The sequence below is a fragment of the Balaenoptera musculus genome, chromosome 18, assembly GCF_009873245.2.
Source record: "Balaenoptera musculus isolate JJ_BM4_2016_0621 chromosome 18, mBalMus1.pri.v3, whole genome shotgun sequence".
Classification (NCBI taxonomy): Eukaryota; Metazoa; Chordata; class Mammalia; order Artiodactyla; family Balaenopteridae; genus Balaenoptera; species Balaenoptera musculus.
Window position 1 is genome coordinate 16,686,699 of NC_045802.1, and position 22,437 is coordinate 16,709,135.

Genomic DNA, 22,437 nt, shown 5'->3' on the forward strand with positions numbered 1-22,437 from the left:
TTAAAAGAAAAGAATCTGGCCCTATTTTTAGGTGGTTGGCTGCTATTTTTACCCAATAATTTGAGTTAGGAAAATTACATGATTATATTTATCTTTCATGGCCATGGGATTGATTGGAGGGGGCTGACTAATTAGGGAGACTAATTAAAACTGAACAGTTGTACTCATCTAGTCTGAGAAATGATGAAGGCATGAATTAGAGTGGTAAGAAATAGAAGGTAAATTTTTAGAGAGATGAGAATTTAGCATTGACAGAGGGCAGTAACTAAAATAGTGAGCATCTGCCATGTTTATGTGTTCTGCTAAGTGGCTTAGAATTTGTGGTATCATTTAATCTAATTCTTTGTGACAGTTAAGTATGGAGGATAAGAGGGAGATATTAAGGCTAACATCTAGGTTTTTAGAACAGGTTTTGTGGTTTGGGGGTGAAATAATGAATTGGGTAATAATATATTTGAGGGACCTATAGAAAATTCAGGTTATGTACAGTAGGTAGTTGGATACATAAGAGAAATGAGAGCGATCTGGTCCCTCGACAGTGGATCTGGGAGCCACCAGTATATGGAGATAGTAACTGAGGCCAAAAGGAGTCCTATATAGCTATGAAATTTCACATTATTTCTTCATAGCTCATATTTTCTTCACCAGTCTTCACTTGGTGAGATTTTTAGGAAGGAGACTGTTAAGGGGGAAATAGAGTAACTTGTTTTTTTTTTTCCTTTAAAGTATTGTGGTTTTTGCAGCTCTACAACAGGGCCTCCAAAGTAGGGTGTATTTAACACAGGGGTAACCAATACAGTCTGCTGGAATAGGGAAGGAAAGCATTAGAACTTCTATGTATGTTTACTCTTTTCTATTTTTAATATTATTTTGGTATATATCTTATTATGTACCTATAAATTAATCATTTACAAGTATAAATATATATATGCCCTAATATATTGTATATTCAAAAATTGGTACTGATCAATGTGTGTCATCAATTTGGAAGCCAAGTAGTTAAATTGCTACAACTGAGGACTTACGAAGGTTTCTATTACATTAGTTGTTTCTTAGATATAAAAATTAATGAGCACTTATTTAATTCCAAAATTTTGCATTTAATTTTTCTGATAAATTTGATTTTAAGACTTAACAAAAATTTTAATTCTGTATAGATTTTGAAGTGTTTTTTTTTCTTGTGAATATTATATAATTTAAGCATTACATTTTTAAGTATTTTCTTTCAGCTTAGTGGTGCTTTTGGTAGTAAATTAAATTCTCACTAGCAAAACTGAGAAACAGTAAACTTTGGTAGTGAGGGATACTAAAAAGGAGTTTGTTTCTGGTACTTTGTGAAAGAGTAATAATAAGACTTTCCCCTCTAGCCACCTCGTACGTCTCATCCTGTAGTGAAGTTTTCCTGTACAGACTGTGAACCGATGGTTATTGACAAATTGCCTTTTGACAAATATGAGTTGGAACCTTCACCGCTGACTCAATTTATCCTGGAAAGAAAATCTCCTCAAACCTGTTGGCAGGTGAGCTGAACGACTATAGCGATTTAAAATTTTATTTATTTATTTAAGTTTTATTGAGAGTATAATTGATTTACAATGTTGTGTTAGTTTCAGGTGTACAGCAAAGTGAATCAGTTATACATATACATATATCCACTCTTTTTTTTTTTTTTTTTTTTTTTTGCTGCACTGGGTCTTTGTTGCTGCGCACGGGCTTTCTCTAGTTGCAGTTAGTAGGGGCTACTCTTCGTTGCTGTGCACGGGCTTCTCATTGCGGTGGCTTCTCTTGTTGTGGAGCACGGGCTCTAGGCGTGTGGGCTTCAGTAGTTGTGGCACGCGGGCTCAGTAGTTGTGGCTCGCGGACTCCAGAGCCACATGCTCAGTAGCTGTGGCTCATGGGCTCAGTTGCTCCGCGGCATGTGGGATCTTCCCCGACCAGGGCTCGAACCCGTGTCCCCTGCATTGGCAGGTGGACTCCCAACCACTGCGCCACCAGGGAAGCCCTATCCACTCTTTTTTAGATTCTTTTCCCATATGTGCCATTACAGAGTACTGAGTAGAGTTCCCTGTGCTATACAGCAGGTCCTTATTAGTTATCTGTTTTATATATAGCAGTGTGTATGTGTCAATCCCAGTCTCCCAATTTATCCCTCCCCACTCCCCACACCATAAGTTTTATTTTTTACATCTGTAACTCTATTTCTGTTTTGTAGATAAGTTCATTTGTAGCCTTTTTTTAGATTCTACATATAAGCAATATCATATGATACTTGTTTTTCTGTCTGACTTACTTCACTCAGTATGAGAATCTCTAAAAATTTAATTTGATGTTTCTTAAAAAGTTAAATTGAATCCGTGGTTTATATAACGTTCTGTAAAGGTTATTAAATGTGAAGTTTTAACTACTCCTTTTTAACAGGTATATGTGAGCAATAGTGCAAAATATAGCGAACTTGGCCATCCCTTTGGTTACTTGAAAGCCAGTACAGCACTGAACTGTGTCAACTTATTTGTGATGCCTTACAATTACCCAGTCCTCCTCCCCCTTTTAGGTAAGTTATTCTCATCACATTCTCTGTGGCTTAGCATACATACAGATTTTTCCTAAAAACAAACTTTGGGAACATCCCTCCCTTTCTAAGTTTTCTTGTCTTCTGGAAATTAATGAAGATTTTTTTTTTTTAATACTCTAAAATACTGAAGCTGTATAAGGTTGTGTTATAGCAACCTGTGCATGTTTCTGGTAAATTGAAAGTCAGTGTCAAACTACCTTTGATTCTGCAAACTATTGAAGATATTATATTTTAAGTTTCTAAATTAAGTATTCTCTAAGTTTTTTGCAGTTAGATTTCTTACATAGTTAGAATTAGTAATGCAGGCTTTGTATTTGGTAAATAATTAGACATTTTGTAGAAGCATATCATATTTACAAGATCTGAGTATTCTCTAAGGATTTATCTATACTTTTAATTTTCATTTGGCAAATTTTTTTAAATGATGAATTTGTTCTAAAATAATATGATAAGCCTAAAGTTGGTTTCTGGGGACCATTTGGCTATAATTTTTTGAGGGGTACTGTTGGAGAAGACATCTTTCCCTTCATGGAACTGCATCAGATTTAAAGGTTACAGACAAAATATTAGTAGGTATATTTTATAGAAAACATCATGCATACTTTGTTTCTGTCTTTAAATCTGTTTCATATCTAGATTTTCCTTGTGTATTTCCTGGTTCTACCTTTATTATTACATTTAATTTTAGACCATAATTGGCACCTTTTTATTTTTAAAGTGGTATTACTACTCAAAAATGCCAGAACCAAAAATTTTACCACCTTTAATTTTGTTAAAAATATAGGTCAGATGTTCCTCTCTCTCTTATAGAAATAAGAAAGCAGACTTTAAAAATGAAACTTATTTGACTTGATTTTCATGTGTGAAAACAATGAATGATGATAGTTTGTTCACATTATAAATTTATAGATGACTTGTTTAAAGTACATAAGGCAAAACCAACATTGAAATGGAGACAGTCATTTGAAAGTTATTTGAAGACAATGCCTCCCTACTATCTTGGGGTAAGAATATTATTGTTAAAAATAGAACTTGTTATAAAATTTTATATTATGCTTATAGTTTACTATAGGTATTAAAACTTTTATTTATTGCTATTATAAAATAAATGTCATGAAAATTGAGTGTACAAGTGACCCATATAAATGTAATGGGAAAGAAATGTTTCAGTGATTTGCAGAATAATGATGATGATGATGATAATGAGAAAAAAAAAAAAAAATATATATAATGCTTACCCAGGCCTGGTTCTATCCTAAGCACTTTACATGTATTAACCTCATTTAATTTATATGGTAACCCTACGAGGCAGAAATCACTGTTCTTATTTCACAGATGAGGAAACTGAGGCACTAAAAGATTAAATAATTCATCCAAGGCTACATAGCTAATATTTGGGGGTCAGGAATTCAATCCCAAGCAGCCTGGCTTTAGAATTTAAGCTTTTAACCTCAATTGTTATACTACCTTTTTAAATTGCAGTGTTATAATTATTTCCCTTTCAGGGTACAAAAAAAGGTTTGTGTTGCATTATTCCCTAAATCTCCAGAAATATTACTTGAAACCTAGTGTATCATAATAGATAGGACCAATAATGCATATATTATTAAATATATTACTTTATTTATTTTATGAAAAGTAGCTTCTTAACAAAAAGACCTACACTAAAAGCACTTTAAAACATTACTTCTGCTTTTACTGCAGGAATGTTACAGTATTTGACTGTAACTAATCTTTCTAAATGGTCCCTAATAAGAACACTAATTTCTTGAGCTTTGAAAATCATATGTTATAGTTGTAAGAGAAAAGTTGTGTGTGTCTAGCACATAGTGCCTGCTATGTAAGAGAGGGAAAAGGAGGAAACACTTGAATATGGACTTTGCATATGTTTGACTCATATGTTTCATAGCAACTGGGAGGATTTAGCCAAAGCCACATGGATATTAAGTATCAGATCTGGGATTTGATTCCAGTTTGACACCAGTGCTTTTATGCACTTTCTAGTATGTCATTGGGTGGTTATCATCCTTCTTCTGACTCTGTCCCATTCACATGGGCTAGACAGTCCTGCTAGTGATATTTTTCCTTGCACAAAGTGGTTCTCAATTAGTCCTTACAATTGAAAATCACTATATCACATCCATAGTAAATATTCGATGATTTTTGCCTCCTCATTTTTCCTTCAGAGCTTGTTTCTGTTTTTTCAGCTCAGCTAATGATAATAGTAGTAATGATTAATACCTACTGAATGCTTACTGTGTGCCAGATGTATTTTCATGTATTAATTCATTTAATCCCATGACAACCCTATGAGGTAGATACTACTATTATCATTTTACAAATGAGAAACTTAAGGCACAAAGGGGTTATATTACCTGGTGCAGGGTCGCAAAGCTAGTGAGGGGTCGAGCCACAACCCTTCCAGTTACCCAAGGTAGAAATCTTCTGTTTTCCTTGACTCCTCTTTCTACTTACTACCCAAGTTCTATCAAATCAACCTCTGCAATGTGTCTCCTGCCCTCTTCTTCCAAACTTAGTGTCTCCAATGATGCTAAGAAGTCCAGGGCTTCACCCATTCTTGCTCTGGGTGTTGTTACTATAGCCTCTAATCCTTGTTTAGTATTTCAAACTGCCTTTCATACCACTGACAAACATTTTAATGAAGTACAAATATGATTATGTGACTCTTATTGAAGAAAAGGAGACATTTTGGGAGGTGAAATTTTCAAAATTGACAATACATATAGCTATAAGTTTTTGACAAGCTCAGGATTGAGTGCTATTTTCTTTTTTCCTATAGCCTTTGAAGAAAGCTGTTAGAATGATGGGAGCACCTAACCTAATAGCAGACAGTATGGAATATGGACTTAGTTACAGTGTCATTTCATACCTCAAAAAATTGAGTCAGCAGGTAATGTTAAGAAATAGAGCCATTAAGTATTTTGAATGGTTTTGGCTAAGGTGGTCAATAGGCCAGATGTTAGTTCTTGATGATTCTAATAGAATTCCATCATATTAATGTATTACATTTTAAAACCACATATATCATATATTAACATAATTCTGTCTCAAGTACATGGTATGCTATGTTTTGAAATGATAATTTCAAGCAATTAATTCCTAGTTTGTGAAAATGGCTTTATTAATGTGGTCCTAGCCTTCCTGTATGTGAACATTCTTTGTTTTCTTTTGGGAAATTTATGTTAGAAAGTTGTTTTTCTTAGACAAAAAAGTCAGTTTCTTTTGCTTTATGTTTTAAACCTATAGCTTTTTCTTTCAAAATGGGAGTTTCTTTTGAAATATTTGTAAAAATACTGAATTTTGTCATTTTGGGCATAAATCACGTTAATAGATACTATAGTAGTCAAGCAGTATACACTTTGACTGCCAAGTTATTAAAATTGTATAAAACACAATTTTTCCAGTACTTCTGCCATCTCTACTTCAAGTGCTAATTGAAACGTAGGTTGGAAAAAGTCAGAATATTGCTGTTTGCTTTCCAGTGAAAAAGTCCATCAGTGTTTGCCATATCTATGAACATTTAGTTATGTGCTAGTAATAGTGTCTTTAAGTAAATATTGATGAGATTTTTTTTTCTAACTTTATTTCACCTCTGAATTGGAAATATATATTCTTATTTAGGGTACATTTACATTTCATGGTTTAGGTGTAGTGGGTATTTAATAAATAAAATAAATTGAAGTTGTGTTTGTGTACCCTGCTCCAAAAGGTAAGAATTGTGATGATTTAAAATCATAAGACATTATTGTTTAAACTATGTGCAGCTTACCAAGGACTTGACATAAACTTCTCTACTTAAGTAGAGTTTTTAATTTCTTATGTACTTTTTAAATATAATAAATACTTAATTTATGGAAGACCAAAACTATTAGCATTTAATTTACCACTTCAGATTATGTCAAGACAACTTTTGTTTTTTTTTTTTGCTTTAGGCGAAAATAGAATCTGATCGAGTCATCAGTTCTGTAGGCAAAAAAGTAGTACAGGAAACTGGAATTAAAGTCCGAAGCAGATCACATGGTTTATCAATGGCTTATAGGAAAGATTTTCAACAGCTGCTCCAGGGAATTTCAGAGGATGTTCCTCACAGACTGCTAGACCTTAATATGAAAGAATACACTGGGTTCCAAGTTGCTTTACTCAATAAGGTAATGGTTATGTGAATTTAGTACTGATATAGTTATAGTCTGTTATATTGTTGAATGTGGCAAATTTTCTGTTAACTGATACTCAGTTTGTCCGAACTTCTGTACCTCCGCAGAATAATGATCAATTATATTATTATTGAATCATTAGATTTTAGAGTTAAACACTGTACATGGTGAGTGGATGAATGGATGGACTGCAAAGAGCAAACCGTCCCGTTCATTTTATAGACGAGAAAACAGGCTTAGAGATTGCCTCAAGTTACATAGCTAATGGTAGAGTTCACTGTAGTTTGGTACTTTTATACTGCTAACCTTGGGTACACAGCATGATCCTGAAATGCTTTGTGAATACTCATTAAGAAGATCTTCATCCCAGTAGTCTTTTTGTAGAAACAGACAGGCTGATTCTAAAACTTACATAGAAGTGTAAAGGTCCTAGAGTAGCTAAAACAATTTTGGAAAAGAATAAAGCTGGAAGACTTGCACTATCTAATTTTAAAAGTTACTGTAAAGCTACAGCGATCAACATGTTGTGTTGTTGGCATAAGGAAAAATATATAGATCAGTAGAACAGAAGTAGGCCCTCACATGTAGAGTCAATTAATTTTTAACAAAGGTGCCAAAATAATTCAGTGGGTTAGGAGACAGTCTTTTCAACCAATACCGTGGGAACAATTGGCTATCCATTCGCAAAATAATGAACTTGACCCTTACCTCACATTACTTGAAGTGATCATAGTCATACATGTAAGAACTGAAACTATAAACTTCTACAACAGAACAGGAAGAAATCTTTAAGATGTTGGATTATGGGTCAATGAAGATTTCTAAAATACAACACACAAAGCACACACACACACAAACTTGATAAATTGAACTTCATTAAAATTGAAATTTTTGTCTTCAGAAGAAACTTTGATGTTTCTCCCAGGTAAGCTACAGCCTGGGAGAAAAGCATGTATTGAATAAAGAACTTGTTTCAAAATATATAAGGAACTCATAGAACTCAATAATAAAAAGACAAACATCCAATAAAAAAAACAGACAGAATATTTGAACAGACAGCTCATATACAAACTTGAACAGGCACATAAAAAGATGTTCAACATTATTAGCCGCTGGGGAAATGCAAATTAAAACCATAATGAGATCCCACTTTATGCCCACTAGAACTGGAACTCTTATACATTATTGATGGAAAATAGTTTGCAGTTTCTTAGGAAAGGTAAATATTGCTGTATACCAACAGTTCTGCTTGTAGGTATCTACCGAGATAAATGAAAATATGTGTATATAAAGGCTTTGTATGCAAATGTTCATAGCAGCATTAGTAATAGCCCCAAACTGAAAATAGTCCAAGTGTTCATCAACTGGTGAATGGATAGAGATATGGTATATCCATGTAAAAAGGAAAAGACAGTAAAAAGGAATAGACACCAATACACGAACAACATGGTTGAATCTCAAAAACGTGCTCAGTGAAAGAAGCCAGATAGAAAAGATTGCATATTGCAAGATTCCGTTTATAAAACGGAATGTAGAGAGAAGGAAAGTAGATTAGTGGTTGCTTGGGGATAGGAATAGAGATTGACTACAAATGGGCACAAGGAACTTTCTGGGATGATGGAGATATTCTAAAACTGGATCGTAGTGGTGGTTTCACAACTATACATTTATGAACACTCATCAAACTGTTTATGTAAAATGGGTAGTTTTATGGTATGTAGATTATACATCAGAGCTTTTATTTGCTTCTCTTAGCCAGAATATATAATAAAATCTTGGACAGATATGAGTTTGAGATTATTTGGTTGAGCCTCACTACCAAATTTTTATCTTTTGGTTACTAAAACAGTACAGTAAGATTGCATCATATCTCTATTTTTTTAAGCTAGTTAACTTGTGTGTCTTATTTTCAAAGCTATGCTGCAGGCTAGAGATTTTAGTCTCTTAATTCTATGTTTGAAAATAAATCTTGTCTTTAAATCTTTTTTAACAGGATTTGAAGCCACAGACATTTAGAAATGCGTATGACATACCAAGACGGAATCTTTTGGATCACTTAACAAGAATGAGATCTAATCTTTTGAAGAGCACCCGCAGATTTCTTAAAGGACAGGATGAAGGTTAGATCATGGTTTTAATGTTGGTATTTCTTCAGTAAACTTATTACTTTATATTGGAAATACGTAGAGTGTTATTGTAACTTTTAAAGAATTATGACAGTAGTATTACATTCTCATTGAATGAAGTAAAAAGTGAGTCATCCCTGATTCTCTACACTTCTTTCTACCATCACTGTTGCCCCAAATTCTATTCCCCAGAGGTAACGACCTTTGTTAGCAGCTTAGTTTCCTTTTTGGCTTTCTTCATACATTCACATATACAGGCACATGTACAAACAAAATCATTTTCTTGTGATCTGCTAGTATCTGGTAGTTCAACTAGTTTAACTCTGGATGGCCAATATATGTCATAGTCTGGTATTACCTTCAACTGTACCCATGGCACCTACTACAAATCAAGTCAGATGAGAACTTAACCCTTTGCCAACTCTCACATAAGCATTTCAACTATAGTTTTATATAAAAAGGGTCATCTATGTGATATCTCTTTTCTGTAAATTCTGCTTTAATTAAATTCTGCTTATTTGGAATAGAGTAGAAGAGACATTTCCTTTTCATAGAAAGGTTACACATATGCTTATTCTATACACTGAAATTAACTGCAATCTTTTTGCTTTGTTTAGAAGATAAAATCAAGTATTTAAAATTTTATTTTAAAAAAATCTCAAGATTTTATGTCACAGTATTTATAATGGTGACAAAATAATTTAGAATATGTGGTAAGGAAAGATTGACTAGAATAAACCAGAGAGCACTCATACATAAGACATTATTTGATAACTAGTTGGAAGGTAGTTTTAGTGAGGTTAACTTTTGTTTTTGCTCTATTCTGTTTGAAAAGATCAAGTGCACAGTGTTCCTATAGCACAAATGGGGAATTACCAGGAATACCTCAAGCAAGTACCTTCTCCACTAAGAGAACTTGATCCTGATCAGCCTCGAAGGTTGCATACATTTGGCAACCCCTTTAAGCTGGATAAAAAGGTAAATTTCAAATGTTCCATTATATAATTTATTTGCGGTAGGCACTGTGGAGAGAGCAGTTCTTAATTTAACTAAAGAAAGCTGAAGCTATTTTCTTGGTAGAATACCTAATAAATGTCAACAGTTAAAATATAGTTATTTTAATGGGAATTGGAATTAGTTGTGCGATTAAAAACTGTATGTAAAGCTAGGGAAATTATATTCTTTTTTGTTATAGGGTATGATGATAGATGAGGCAGATGAATTTGTGGCTGGACCTCAAAATAAACATAAACGACCTGGAGAACCAAATATGCAAGGCATCCCTAAAAGACGTCGCTGTATGTCTCCACTACTAAGAGGCAGACAACAGAATCCAGTTGTGAACAATCATATTGGAGGAAAAGGACCACCTATACCTATGACTCAAGCACAGCCAGATCTTCTTAAACCCCTTCCTCTTCATAAAAGTAAGAGTTTTTCTTTAAATGTTACTTGCTGCTCTTTGGTTCTTCATGGGAAAGATTTTTGTAATATATTATAGAAAAAATTGATAAGGTCCAAGAGTGTCTAGAGAAGATATTTGTTTACTCTAAATTAGCATGTAATCATTTTTATGTCTTTTTAATGAACATTTATTGAACATTTCATATATTCATTATGCTTAATAGCTATCATGATTTGAAATATCATTTGCAAATCTTAAGTATTTAAAAATAACAGTTTTTAAAGGGGCATTATCAACACCCACAGAAAGATGGTTTTCAATTTCAGTTTAATTCAACAACTAATTCTTAAATGATATGCTAATTTAGACAGTGCTAGGCATTGAGGTATAGCAGTGAACAAGACAGTAGTGATCTCTGCCTTTATTTATAATGAGTGAGGAAAGAAAGTCATTGAACATTTCATTAGAAGTGTGATGAATGTTACAAAAGGGAAGTCAAGTGTGTTGTGGAAGTATTTGGCAAGAGGATTTAGCTTAGTCTGTGGGGTCAAGGCACTTTACTGAGGAAGTTCTGTTTACGCCAGTACTTGAAGGATGAATGGGAATTAGTAAACTAAAGCTATGCATTTGCCTATGCCTCAGTAGTAGTCTAAGAAGGGTATGTGCAGAGGCATACAGTAAAGAGCAGGGCATTAAGGGAACTGAAAGAATGCTGGTTATAGCAAGGGTTGTTGGGAATGAGGCAAAGTGAGAACTGAAAGATACACATCCAGAGTCTAGATCATAGAGGGTCTTGGAAGCCATTATAAAGATTCTAGACTTTATTCGAAGGACAATGAGAAGCCATTGAAAGGTTTTAAAGAGGTAGTGATCTGATCTGATTAGCATTTTATAAAGATCAGGCTGACTTTACTGTGTGGAATATTATTAGGGAAGAATGAGAATTGATGTAGGGAACCCTTAATTAATGGATTCATTAATTAGAGGTAGTGATCATTCATGGCTAATGATATCTTAACTGGGGAGAAACCAAGTATGATACCTCCTGATGGAATTACACAGTACTACTTTTGAGGTAGTCCTGCCCACCCCCCCACCCCACCCCCCAAAAAAATACTGAACATCAATCTGACCAAGCCTCTCTGTCTAACTACCAATTTTTAGGAAATATAAGGGACATAGAAACATGTTAAATAACAAAACAGGGATAAAATTAGCAAAATCCAGATTGTGGGAAACTCTGTAGGACAAAGAATCTGGTGTGTGTATTTTTCCAGAAAAAAAAATGCATAGAAAAAAAGAGGTACAGAAGGATTTTATAGATTAAAAGATAGTTAAAAGACATGTAAATCAATTGCAATGTCCAGGTCTGATTTGGACCCTGAATCAAAGAAAATCAAACTTTCCACAAACAGAAACTATATAAGGTAACGGGAGAGTGTGGACAGTGACCGGGTATTTGACGCGTTAAATAGTTGTTACGGTTGCACAGAAACCAGTTAGGAAGCACAGGGAAGAGCTAGTGGTTACCTGGGAGTGTGGTTGTGAGAAGAGCCTGTATTGGAGAAATACTTGGATATATCAGCAAAGGACTTGGTGATGACTGGTTGGATGATGGAGACAGGGCAAGGGAGGAGTTGAGAGACCCTGGGTATTTCAGTGTGTCAGGGGTGGAGTGGAAGAAGAGAGGTTGAATGAGTTTAGTTTAGAAGTGTCTGTTAGATAGCCAAGTGGATTTCCTAAGTTAGAAGATGGATCATTGAGTTTGGAACTTATGAGAAGAGGACTGGGCTAGAGAGATCGGTATGGGAGGCAGCCTTAAGCCCCACTGGAGTAACCAAGGGAAACAGGAGAAAAAGCCTAGAGCAGAACTTTGAAAGTACCAAAGTTAAGAGGGGAAATAAGGTTCAGAAAAGGAGATTGAGAAGGAAGGAAGAATCCAAGAAAGAGGAGAAAATAGAGAATAATTTAGTGTTATGGAAGCTAAATGGAAAGAGAATTGAGTGGTTGGTGGTCTCAAATACTTCTTAAACAAGTCATTTGAGAGGATTGGAGTAGTTCTGTAGGTCTTTAAGATGACAGAGTTGAATATATTTAAATGCTGGTGTGATGGAGCCAATAGAGAGGGAACAGCTGAAAATAAAGATGAGAGAAAGTATAATCACAAAATCACTGAGAAGGCAAAAGGGAATGAATGGTCCAGAGCCCACATGAAGAACGCTTCTTCCATTAAAGCCGAATGGGTGTAGTGGGCACAAGTTTAATGGTGGGAAGTCGAGGAAGTTCACCTTCTTTCTGCTTTTGCTTTCCTCTGTGAAGTTGGAGGTGATGTGTACTGCTGAGAGGAAGGAGACATTGGGAAAGTCAGAGATGTTAAGACAGTGGAGAAGGTTCGAATGATTTTTTTTGTGGTAGAGGGAGAAAAGGTTGTAATAAGACTGCTAGGCAGTGCTAAGATCCAGGTGCAGGTGGTGAGTGTGACCACTCTGTAGAGCTGGGTCATATTTCTCCAGTAGTGCCTGCTCATCATTCCACATGTGAGTCTGCAGCAAGAAGACAGATTGCATCATCAAATTTGGGATTTTTGCTTGGCAGGTGTCATGGGAGGACAATAGAATGAGAGAATTTAGGACACTGTTAAAAAGTGATACATTTTGGGAGATAAGTTAGATAAGAAAGTGGATATCTAGAAGGAATCTGATTAATATGAGAGAGAACGTAGAGGAATTGCTGGAGTGAATGTCTGGCAGAGTTCAAGAGCAATAGTAGGAATACTGCAAAGATGAGGGTTACACATGCCTCCATCCCTGAATTTGTGTTTGACTTGAGAAGCAAATGGGTGGGTGGAAAAGTTCCTTGGAGATGAGAAATGGAGGAATTGGGAGGCCAGGTTCTTAGCAGGCGATGTCCTTAGACATGGATGTCACATACTACAGCATTTCTTAAACCTTAATGTGTATGTGAAACCAGGTGGGGGTCGGGGGAGTGGTTGGTTAAACTACAGCTTCTGATACCTTGTTTGGGGTGGGGCTCAAGATGAGCGTTTCTAGCAGGCTCTCTGATGGTGCTAATGCTGCTTGTCCACAAAGCACACTTTGGGCAGTAAGGACCTAGAATGATGTCCCAAGGGACATGGGGTGGAAGGAAGTCTGTGAACCAGGTGCCGGGGACATCCGTGACCACGGGAGTGCTCTGGAGGTCAGTAAAGATAGTGATGAGGAGAGAGAGGATGAGTTGAGTGGGATAATTAAATCTCAAAAGAGCAAGAGTTTTTCAAGAGTGCATGGAGAAATGTTCTTGAAGTGGCATTGGAAGGTGAAGGGATTAGTGACTCCAATCCTTATTTTTTTATTTATTTTTATACATTTTTAAATTTTATTTTATTTTTGGCTGTATTGGGTCTTCGTTGCTGCGCGCAGGCTTTCTCTAGTTGCGGTGAGCGGGGGCTAGTCTTCGTTGTGGTGCACAGGCTTCTCATTGCGGTGGCTTCTCTTTGTTTCAGAGCACGGGCTCGAGGCACGCGGGCTTCAGTAGTTGTGGCACATGGGCTCAGTAGTTGTGGCTCGCGGGCTCTAGAGCACAGGCTCAGTAGTTGTGGCTCACGGGCTCTAGAGCACAGGCTCAGTAGTTGGGGATCACAGGCTCTAGAGCACAGGCTCAGTAGTTGTGGCACACGGGCTCTACAGTGTAAGCTCAGTAGTTGTGGCACACGGGCTTAGTTGCTCCGCGGCATGTGGGATCTTCCCGGACCAGGGCTCGAACTCGTGTCCCCTGCATTGGCAGGCGGATTCTTAACCACTGCGCCACCAGGGAAGCCCCACATCCTTATTTTAAGTCCACGGAGAGTGTTTGAGAGACGGCAGTTTCTTTGCAGGAGAGCTGGGTTTCGATTAAAGCAGGAGTTACTGTAGAGAATATTCAGTAAAGTTTGCACATCATGGAATAGGATTTAGGAGGGAGGGAGTCAGAAGTTCAGGGAATTTTTGTGGGGATGAGTTTACATTTTGAACAGTAAAGAGATGAATTCAGCTGGTGTCCTGGTGGTTTGGTGAGCAATCAGAGAACTTAGAATTTAGCTGCTTTCTGTGAGGAGCAAATGCGATAATCTAATATTGAGTAGTAAGCTTGCAAGCTTTTTAAGTCTAGTAGTCTAGTGAACTAAAGTGGGCACCAGCTATTCTTCACTGCTCAAGTGACGAAGACTATATGGATGGTTATAAGAAAAGGGGGCGCTGTGGAAGTTTGCTGGTATGTTGATGCAGAATATTGATCAGCTTGAACTCCCTGTGTTCACTTTTGCCTCTAAACGGTAATAACTTACAAGGTAGAGGTAAGTTGGAGCGAACTAGTACTCTCTAATAAAAGGATAACCATGATAATCTTGATCACATATATTTCCCTAAAGCATTAAAAACCTACTTATTCAATAAAATTGCCATAGAATAAAGCAGAGAACTAAAAGTTGTTTGAAACTGGCTTTTATTTTTCTTCCTAAGGGCAAAAATTGTACAGGTTTTTAAAATATTGTGAATGTTTCACATTGAAATATACCATATATTTGGTAAAGCTTAAAAACCATATCAAATTGTTAATTTGCATCAGTCAGGGAGATCAGTTGTGATTTGCTGTAATATTGTTTCTTTGAAGTTTTCTTTACTGTGTGCTTTGAAATTGGCTCTCATTTTTTTTTTTCTTATTTTTATTTTTAGTTTCAGAAGCCACTAATGATTCGACAGTAGATGATGTGGTTGAAAATCACGTTGCAGACCAACTTTCATCAGATATTACACCAAATGCTATGGAAAGTGAATTTTCAGCATCTTCTTCTCCAGCCAATTTACTGGAACGACCAACCAATCATACAGAGGCTCTTGGTCATGACCACTTAGGAACTAATGACCTCAATGTTGGTGGATTTTTAGAAAATCACGAGGAGCCAAGAGATAAAGAACAATGTCCTGAAGAGAATATACCAGCATCTTCACTCAACAAAGGAAAGAAATTGATGCATTGCAGAAGCCATGAAGAGGTCAACACTGAACTAAAAGCACAAATAATGAAAGAGATCCGAAAGCCAGGAAGAAGTATGTATAATTAGAGACACACATCAGATTTTATTTCTGTTTGTGCTCAAAAAAAAAAACAAAAGTCAAATAAACTAAAGCATAGATCTGATTTTAGGTCACTCTTAAACAACATATGAGCTATATAAGACTTGGTTCTTTATTCAGCCAACAAACACTTACTGAATAGCTGCTATATCCAAAGTACTGTGTTCGGTGTGGTGAGTAGGAGGGACAGAGCAGAGCAGGAACTCACAGATACACGTGGTTCCTACCATAACAGGAACCCATAGTCTTGAGCATTCTGTCAACCAGCAACTGGAATTTTAAGGTAACAGCAAACCCAGACAGAGGTAGTGACTATTAAATGACTTCGTATCTGTAAAGTTCTAGGCATAGTACCTACCTACCATCTTAACTTTTAAGATTTAAACTATAATAGTGCTCAGGGATGTGTTTAGGCCAAAAAACTAAAATTATGAAAGCTATCTATTATATGAGTACAGAAGAACTTTGTGAGATAAAGTTTCAATATTATTGACATTCATTCCAAAGATGTTGGCAGATCACCTGCTATGATGGTGCGGTGGCCCCTGGGTGGTCCAGAAGTGGGTAAGACTCAGTACCGGCCATTTAGGAGCTTATAGTTCTTGGCAGAGTTTTATGTGAAAACTTGAAACTGAGACAGCACTCTTTTTTTTCCTACCAATTACAATGTGTGTATTCTTTTTTTTTTTTTTTAAACATCTTTATTGGAGTATAATTGCTTTACAATGGTATGTTTCTGCTTTATAAGGAAGTGAATCAGCTATACATATACATATACCCCCATATCTCCTCCCTCTTGCGTCTCCTTCCCACCCTCCCTATCCCACCCCTCTAGGTGGTCACAAAGCACCGAGCTGATCTCCCTGTGCTATGCGGCTGCTTCCCACTAGCTATCTATTTTACATTTGGTTGTGTATATATGTCCATGCTACTCTCTCACTTCGTCCCAGCTTACCCTTCCCACTCCGTGTCCTCAAGTCCATTCTCTACATCTGCATCTTTATTCCTGTGAGACAGCACTCTTAACTTTTTTTTTCCCCCCCTCTATTTTATCCACTCCCCAGGTTAGCTGTAGTTTATTTAGAAATTTGTCATAAGGATGGATTTTTGTAAAGGACACTTCTTATTTTTCTGCGGCACTACCAAAAAGCTGTTCACTCATCCTTCTAAGCTTTATATTTGATACCCTATTGAGAACTTTTACCAAAAAAAAAAGCAGTGTTTAAAAAGCTAGTTTATCTTTGTTGATGTATGATGAAATATGTGTATTATAAAATCTCTAATGAGCAGTGAAAATTTTATGTAGACTAGTTTTGGTTTTGTCTTAGTATATCTTGATGTAGTAAACTGTAATAGAAAAATATTGAATAGGAGTGCAAATTAAAGCCACTTAATTTTTCTTTTTGCTTCTCTTGTTTTAAGAATATGAAAGGATCTTCACTTTACTGAAGCATGTGCAAGGCAGTTTACAAACAAGACTAATATTTTTACAAAATGTCATTAAAGAAGCATCAAGGTAAATAATCTGTTGTACATTATGATATGCAGTGAGTCCCCAGTTTTCTATAGTTGGTATTTTAACAGTATCTATTTTATACTTGTGTTGTTATGCATGTATATGACACACCCCTTTGTATATAAGTACTTCTCTCTTTTTTTCAGTTTATTGAAAGAAGTTCACTTAAAAAATAGCTACACAGAAATTCTTCAGAGATCATGGACCCTTTCTGTCTACACATTACAGATTCTTGCATAATTCTCGTTTATCCTACTCTGTGGCTTTTTGGTGTCTTTATATGTTATAGTCTTTAATTTTTCTCCTTTGTATATTTGAACTACAGTTAATATTAGTGATAAAAGGTAATCTTGAAAGGCAGTATTTGAATGCAGTTCACTTGTATGTGGGAAAACATGTAATTAAGGGGACCAGAGCTGGACAAATGGGCCTTATTCTGATTGCCTCAGTAGCCCAGGATTATGTACTTTAGTACAAGGAATGTGGATCAAGATTATAAATGGTAACTATGAAGTGCAATTAACTGGAAAGCATAGTTGTATGAGTTTAGTGAGTAAAAAAGCATTTTAAAATTTCTTCTTCAAGACTTTTAGACTTTTAGTAATGTAAGAAAACTTAGCGTTTGTCTCATCTGACCTTCCAAGATACCCACCCTTTAATTAGTCCCCCAGTTTCTTCCATGCTACGTGTAAAGGTTTTTAAGCTGTTAATTCTATTCTTTTTTTTTTCCTATGAGTGGCTAGAGCATAGGTTACTTTGAAGTTTCAAGATAAGGCCATAACTTTTCATATTATTGATATTGAGTATTTAACCCATTCTGCTCTTTATGTAACGTTCTGTCAACTCAAACTTCATCATCGATTTAGCTATATTCCAGGTGCCTGCATTCTACTTCTGCCACCTTTTAGAGAGTTGTGTAGTATTATGGTCAGTAGTCATATTAGTTTACAAGTAGAGAGGAAGTAGGTATGGATTGGGCAGTGTTTTTGGATATTCTGAAAAGCATCAATAGTATTAATACTTAGGCAGACAAAAGTAATTTTAGTTTACTATATTTATTACCACAAAAATTTAAAAATTGCCACTTGAACTTTGTTTGCTACATCCTAAACTACAGACGTCTAATTGTCCTTGATTTGCTAGTTTTCAAATTGTAATAGTAGAACACCACAGTTTAAACACAATTGCCCAAATTTCGTTTCTTCTTCCATTTTGTGGGGAATTATATTCATATTTTATTCACATTCCATTCAACATTCAATGTTCAAAGAGCATAAGAAGCTATTGGAGTCATTGCTTTGGGAGCCCATATTGCTGGAATATTTATAACCCTTGTCTTTATTAGGGTTTTTTTCCCCCCTTTTTCTTTTTGCTTGTGGAAGAAATAACCTCTTTCCCATTGTACTTAGGCCTGGATTATTTGTTTTAGGAACAAACTATAATACTCTACTGATAAAATAATTTGCTAATCTTCCAAGAGATTTTATATATCATAAAGTTGTTGATTTTTCATTTTCATCTCACTTTGAAAAATCTTTCCAAGGCAGTTTCTCTCTTTAAAAAAAAATTATACTGATATATAACTTTGTTAAAAAGAAATTGAGAGTGCTATTACTTATTTTTTTATACAGGTTTAAAAAAAGAATGCTAATAGAACAACTGGAGAACTTCTTGGATGAAATTCATCGAAGAGCCAATCAGATCAACCATATTAATAGCAATTAAAAGAAAACAGAATGTGGCCACTTATTTCACTACCTTCTCCAAATACAAAGTAAATACAAGACTGTTGTGATCTTGCATTCATTTTTTGACATGCATTGTTGGCTTTTTGAAATACTAAGAGCAAGTCTACAGATCCTTTTTCCATCATTTTACAGTGACCTTTTCTTCATTTTGGTTTATTTTTGTAATGTGAAAAGTATCACTCTAAAAAACATTTTTATTTAACAAACTAAAAATATTCCTCCAAATCTCTTGCTTGTCATTGACTCTTGCGTGTCAATTTCCCTCAGGTTCTATTTTCTTAAACCAACCTTTAAAATTGTCACCTCTGTTAAGGTTGAACTTTGCCAAAAAAATAAAAAAGAAGTTACTTTGTAATTTTTGGGGAAAAAAGCACATACATTAAAACTAGGCAATGTTTTGTATATACAGTTATTTTGGATATATTATTGTAAGTTGTACAAATGTATTTTGAAGAATATTTAAGAAAAGCACTTTTGTTATTCCATCAATAAATGCTCTATTTTACTCTTGTGTGGTTTAGGAAATAATCACATTTAAAGTAATCATTTAAAACCATCTTAAGATAATGGAATTTTAAAGGCCTTGCTTTTTAGCATTGGAAAAATACACCACTTGAAGTTCACATTTGTTAAACCTAACTGTAATTACATGTTACATAATCTGCATTGTCTTTTTACTCTATGTTCTTAGATTTTGTTGGCCACTCCAACATGCTCCATTTCTGCCTAGATAATGGAAATGATGGTATCTGTGGCGGATAGGCAGACTCTTTAAAGCTGTTTAAAAAGCAGACGCCTTTGGACTTTATTGGTTTCCTTACTTACTTTCCTTCAACCCCTTCTCCTTTCTCACTAGGATTGTGGATGGCACTAAGGTGAAGCCGTCAGTTAGGGAGATGTAAGTCTGGGGTGTACCACATACTCTGAAATGTCTAGCATTTAGCAGCTTGATGCCATACTTACAGAAGTCTCACAACAGACTGGGGTTTCAACAGGGATCTCTTTGTTCTGCTCTGCTATTACACTTCAACTCTCCATTTTATTTAGAAGCTAAATGGAAAGGAAACATGTTTAAAATGACTTTGCTCATTCTGCACTCTCCCTGAGTTACCCAGGACGAGGAAAACCGAACACTATTCACTGTCCGCCCTCAGTCCAACATGGCCTCACGTGTCCTTACTGAGGACGTGACCCTGTGACCTGACTCACTTACCATTCATAGATCACTGCTGTGCCTTGTAGTGCTTTTGGGATAACCAGTAGAAAAGAAGGCTAAAATACATTTAGATTAAGAGAGGGTGAAATAAATTTATAAAATTATGGTAAAATTGAAGTATTTTTAGGTTCTTAATATTTGAAAATCACATACCCTTATCTTTTTATACTTTAGCAGAACATTTTTAAAATCAAGGGTATAGCAAAATGAAACTGTAACTTTTTATGAAGAAAAGCATAGATGAAAGTGGAGAACATGCTTGAGATCTGTTAATTCAGTTTAGGGGATTTGAAACTCTCCCAATACTGAAGACAAATGCTGTCAAGAAAAAAAAGCATTTAATGTAGTGTTAAATAGTATTTTCATATGCAATTCTTTAAACATTTTTTCACCTCTACAAAATACCTTTAAGCAGGATATCATTTAGTAAATGGAATTGTTAAGGTAATTAGCTTCAGTCACATTGCTAAGTTCAACAAGAGATACACAAAATCCAGAGTATACTGTCTGGTGTTAAATTATATATGTTTAGATGCTGAGATTAACAGGAGGGGGACTACAAGTCATTCAGATAAAAGTTAATACTTAACAAGAATATTTAGGAAAGGGACTCAATCTAGTCCAATATTTGGCCACTTTCCTTATCAGAAAGTTCTTATTTGCATTTCACAGGTTGCTCATGAGGTAATAATCCTTTAGATTCTTGACCTTTAATACATTCTGGGGTATGAACCCTAGAGGGAGTTGGAAAGAAGCAGTTTGTTCCGTCTCCTCTTTTTGTCCTTAATCTCTCTGCCTCCATACTCTACGCCCTCATCCCAAAACCTAGTCACAAGCTTTGAAACCCATCAAAATTCAAGCTTAATATCTCATCTCTTGCAGGTTTTTTTTACATGTTAAGAAACTGGGCATATTAGTTGAATTAGTGAAATACTGCAGAATTTTTGTAAGCAAAGGGGAGGGGGAGTACATTTGAGGGGAATATCATGTCTTTTAGGCCCTTTAGATCAATGGATGGATGACTGTAGGCTGGACAAATGACGTTCTCCAAAAGTTTAATTTTCAGGTTAAGATCATTTTTTGTAATGTTCTTGTATGTGTCTCATTTGTCAACTGATTGAGTCATTATTTACTCTTATCAGTAAGCTTTGTCAATTTGGTGTACTGAAGGCTGAGACTCATTTGTCCTTTCAATACCCTGTCACCAGAAGAATAGCCACTTTGCCTTGTGTGTTATGAGCAAGTACCTCCCAGAAAGAGAGGTAAATAAATTCACAAGGACTGTATTTAGACGTGCGGCGGATTATGGAACTGGTGTTGGATTGTATTTTCATTCTGTTTACTATGGCCGTTCTGGAAACTCTTATCACGGAAACAGTGGCGTGTCCTTTACTAGGTAGTTCAAAGATTTTACATCATTTTATGCAGTTGAATTCCAAGAGAGAAACTGTTCTCTCTTAACTGTCATCAACCTTTATTGGCTATGAGCTTTTGACAGTGACCTTTCTGTTCAAGTTTAGTCCTGTTTCTTTGTTTCTTGAGGGAGTAGAACCTGTCGTTTTTTTTTTTTCATCTTTCATTTTTTGACCTGTATCCTTTCTAAGAGAGGGCTCTCTGTTGCCTGTTCTGAGTGATAAGTGACATTTTCATCTAATAAATATGGGGTTGGGATGATCATGGTGAAATACTAAGAGGATATATTTTGTTGATGGACTTTTTCTCCCCAAATAATCCCCCAACAGATTATTTCCTAGTGAATGATTATCTTCATCCTTTTTGTCACAAGTGTCTCTTTGATTTCTAACACAAGTTACAGCAGTATGCAAATGATTCTCAGATAAAATGATGTTGACAGTATTTCCTTAACAATTTGTGTAAAACCTATGCGTAATTTTCATTATTCTAACTTGACTTTTTTTCTCTCCATAAATAAAAATAATGCCTGATGTTTAGTTAAAGTAGATCCACTTTTGCTTGATTTTGTTAGTCTTGTTCCATCCTATTTCTTTTTAACACATTGTTTAGACTTGCCAACAACTCTTTACTGAGAATCTTTTTCTTTCCTAGGCTGATAAGTAATGGCCAGAGAGGGTGGGGCACCATTAAGAGGAATAATTTGAGTACTTTGTTCACTGTGGTTGATGCTTAAAGGACTTCTGCTTGTCCTTCTGATGTGCTAAGGCTCTGCCTGTACCCTCCCCTCTTTGGATTAAGATGAGGTTGTATGGTGGGACTTAACAAGTACTAGGGCAAACATTTGATTTTTGTGTAACTTTAGCAAGCTTGAAAGAAAGCTTCAAGCTTGAAGCTTGAAGAGAAAGATCAACAGAAAAACTGTAGAAATGCAGGTGCATTCCCTAGGATACTAGGGGTGCTGAGAGCCAGAGGACCGCTTGGACACTCTAGTGGCCTGAAGGAATTCTTTCATCCTACAAGGCCAAGAAAGCTCGGCAACAATGGGGGAAAAAAGATTTATCATTTATTTTACTTTCATGACTTTTAAAGTCTCCCCAGAAGTAGAAACCTGAATTTTTAAAGACCTATATCAACTATAAATGAGCTGAGAGA

The 22,437-nt window shown here is 35.6% G+C and overlaps 2 protein-coding genes across 6 annotated transcripts in view; one reads left to right on the plus strand and one right to left on the minus strand.

Moving 5' to 3' along the window:
- Positions 1-20,709, plus strand: part of INTS6 (integrator complex subunit 6) — a 90,454-nt gene extending 69,745 nt beyond the window's left edge. For all 4 annotated transcript variants that reach the window (XM_036831467.1, XM_036831468.1, XM_036831469.1 and 1 more), the window contains 11 exons: positions 1,368-1,520; positions 2,419-2,551; positions 3,482-3,576; positions 5,373-5,483; positions 6,526-6,741; positions 8,741-8,867; positions 9,709-9,851; positions 10,069-10,300; positions 14,988-15,362; positions 16,812-16,905; positions 18,537-20,709. In XM_036831467.1, coding sequence (XP_036687362.1) covers positions 1,368-1,520; positions 2,419-2,551; positions 3,482-3,576; positions 5,373-5,483; positions 6,526-6,741; positions 8,741-8,867; positions 9,709-9,851; positions 10,069-10,300; positions 14,988-15,362; positions 16,812-16,905; positions 18,537-18,630 — 1,773 coding nt within the window. In that variant the 3' untranslated portion in view covers positions 18,631-20,709. The remainder of the gene's footprint in view (positions 1-1,367; positions 1,521-2,418; positions 2,552-3,481; positions 3,577-5,372; positions 5,484-6,525; positions 6,742-8,740; positions 8,868-9,708; positions 9,852-10,068; positions 10,301-14,987; positions 15,363-16,811; positions 16,906-18,536) is intronic.
- SERPINE3 (serpin family E member 3) overlaps positions 19,675-22,437 on the minus strand; it is a 32,070-nt gene continuing 29,307 nt past the window's right edge. Inside the window, exon 9 of one of the 2 annotated variants that reach the window (XM_036831473.1) lies at positions 19,675-19,703. In XM_036831473.1, the coding sequence (XP_036687368.1) occupies positions 19,693-19,703 (11 nt within the window). In that variant the 3' untranslated portion in view covers positions 19,675-19,692. Of the gene's footprint in view, positions 19,704-20,111; positions 20,188-22,437 lie in introns of those variants that run through there. The other variant, XM_036831472.1, reaches the window with a different exon arrangement.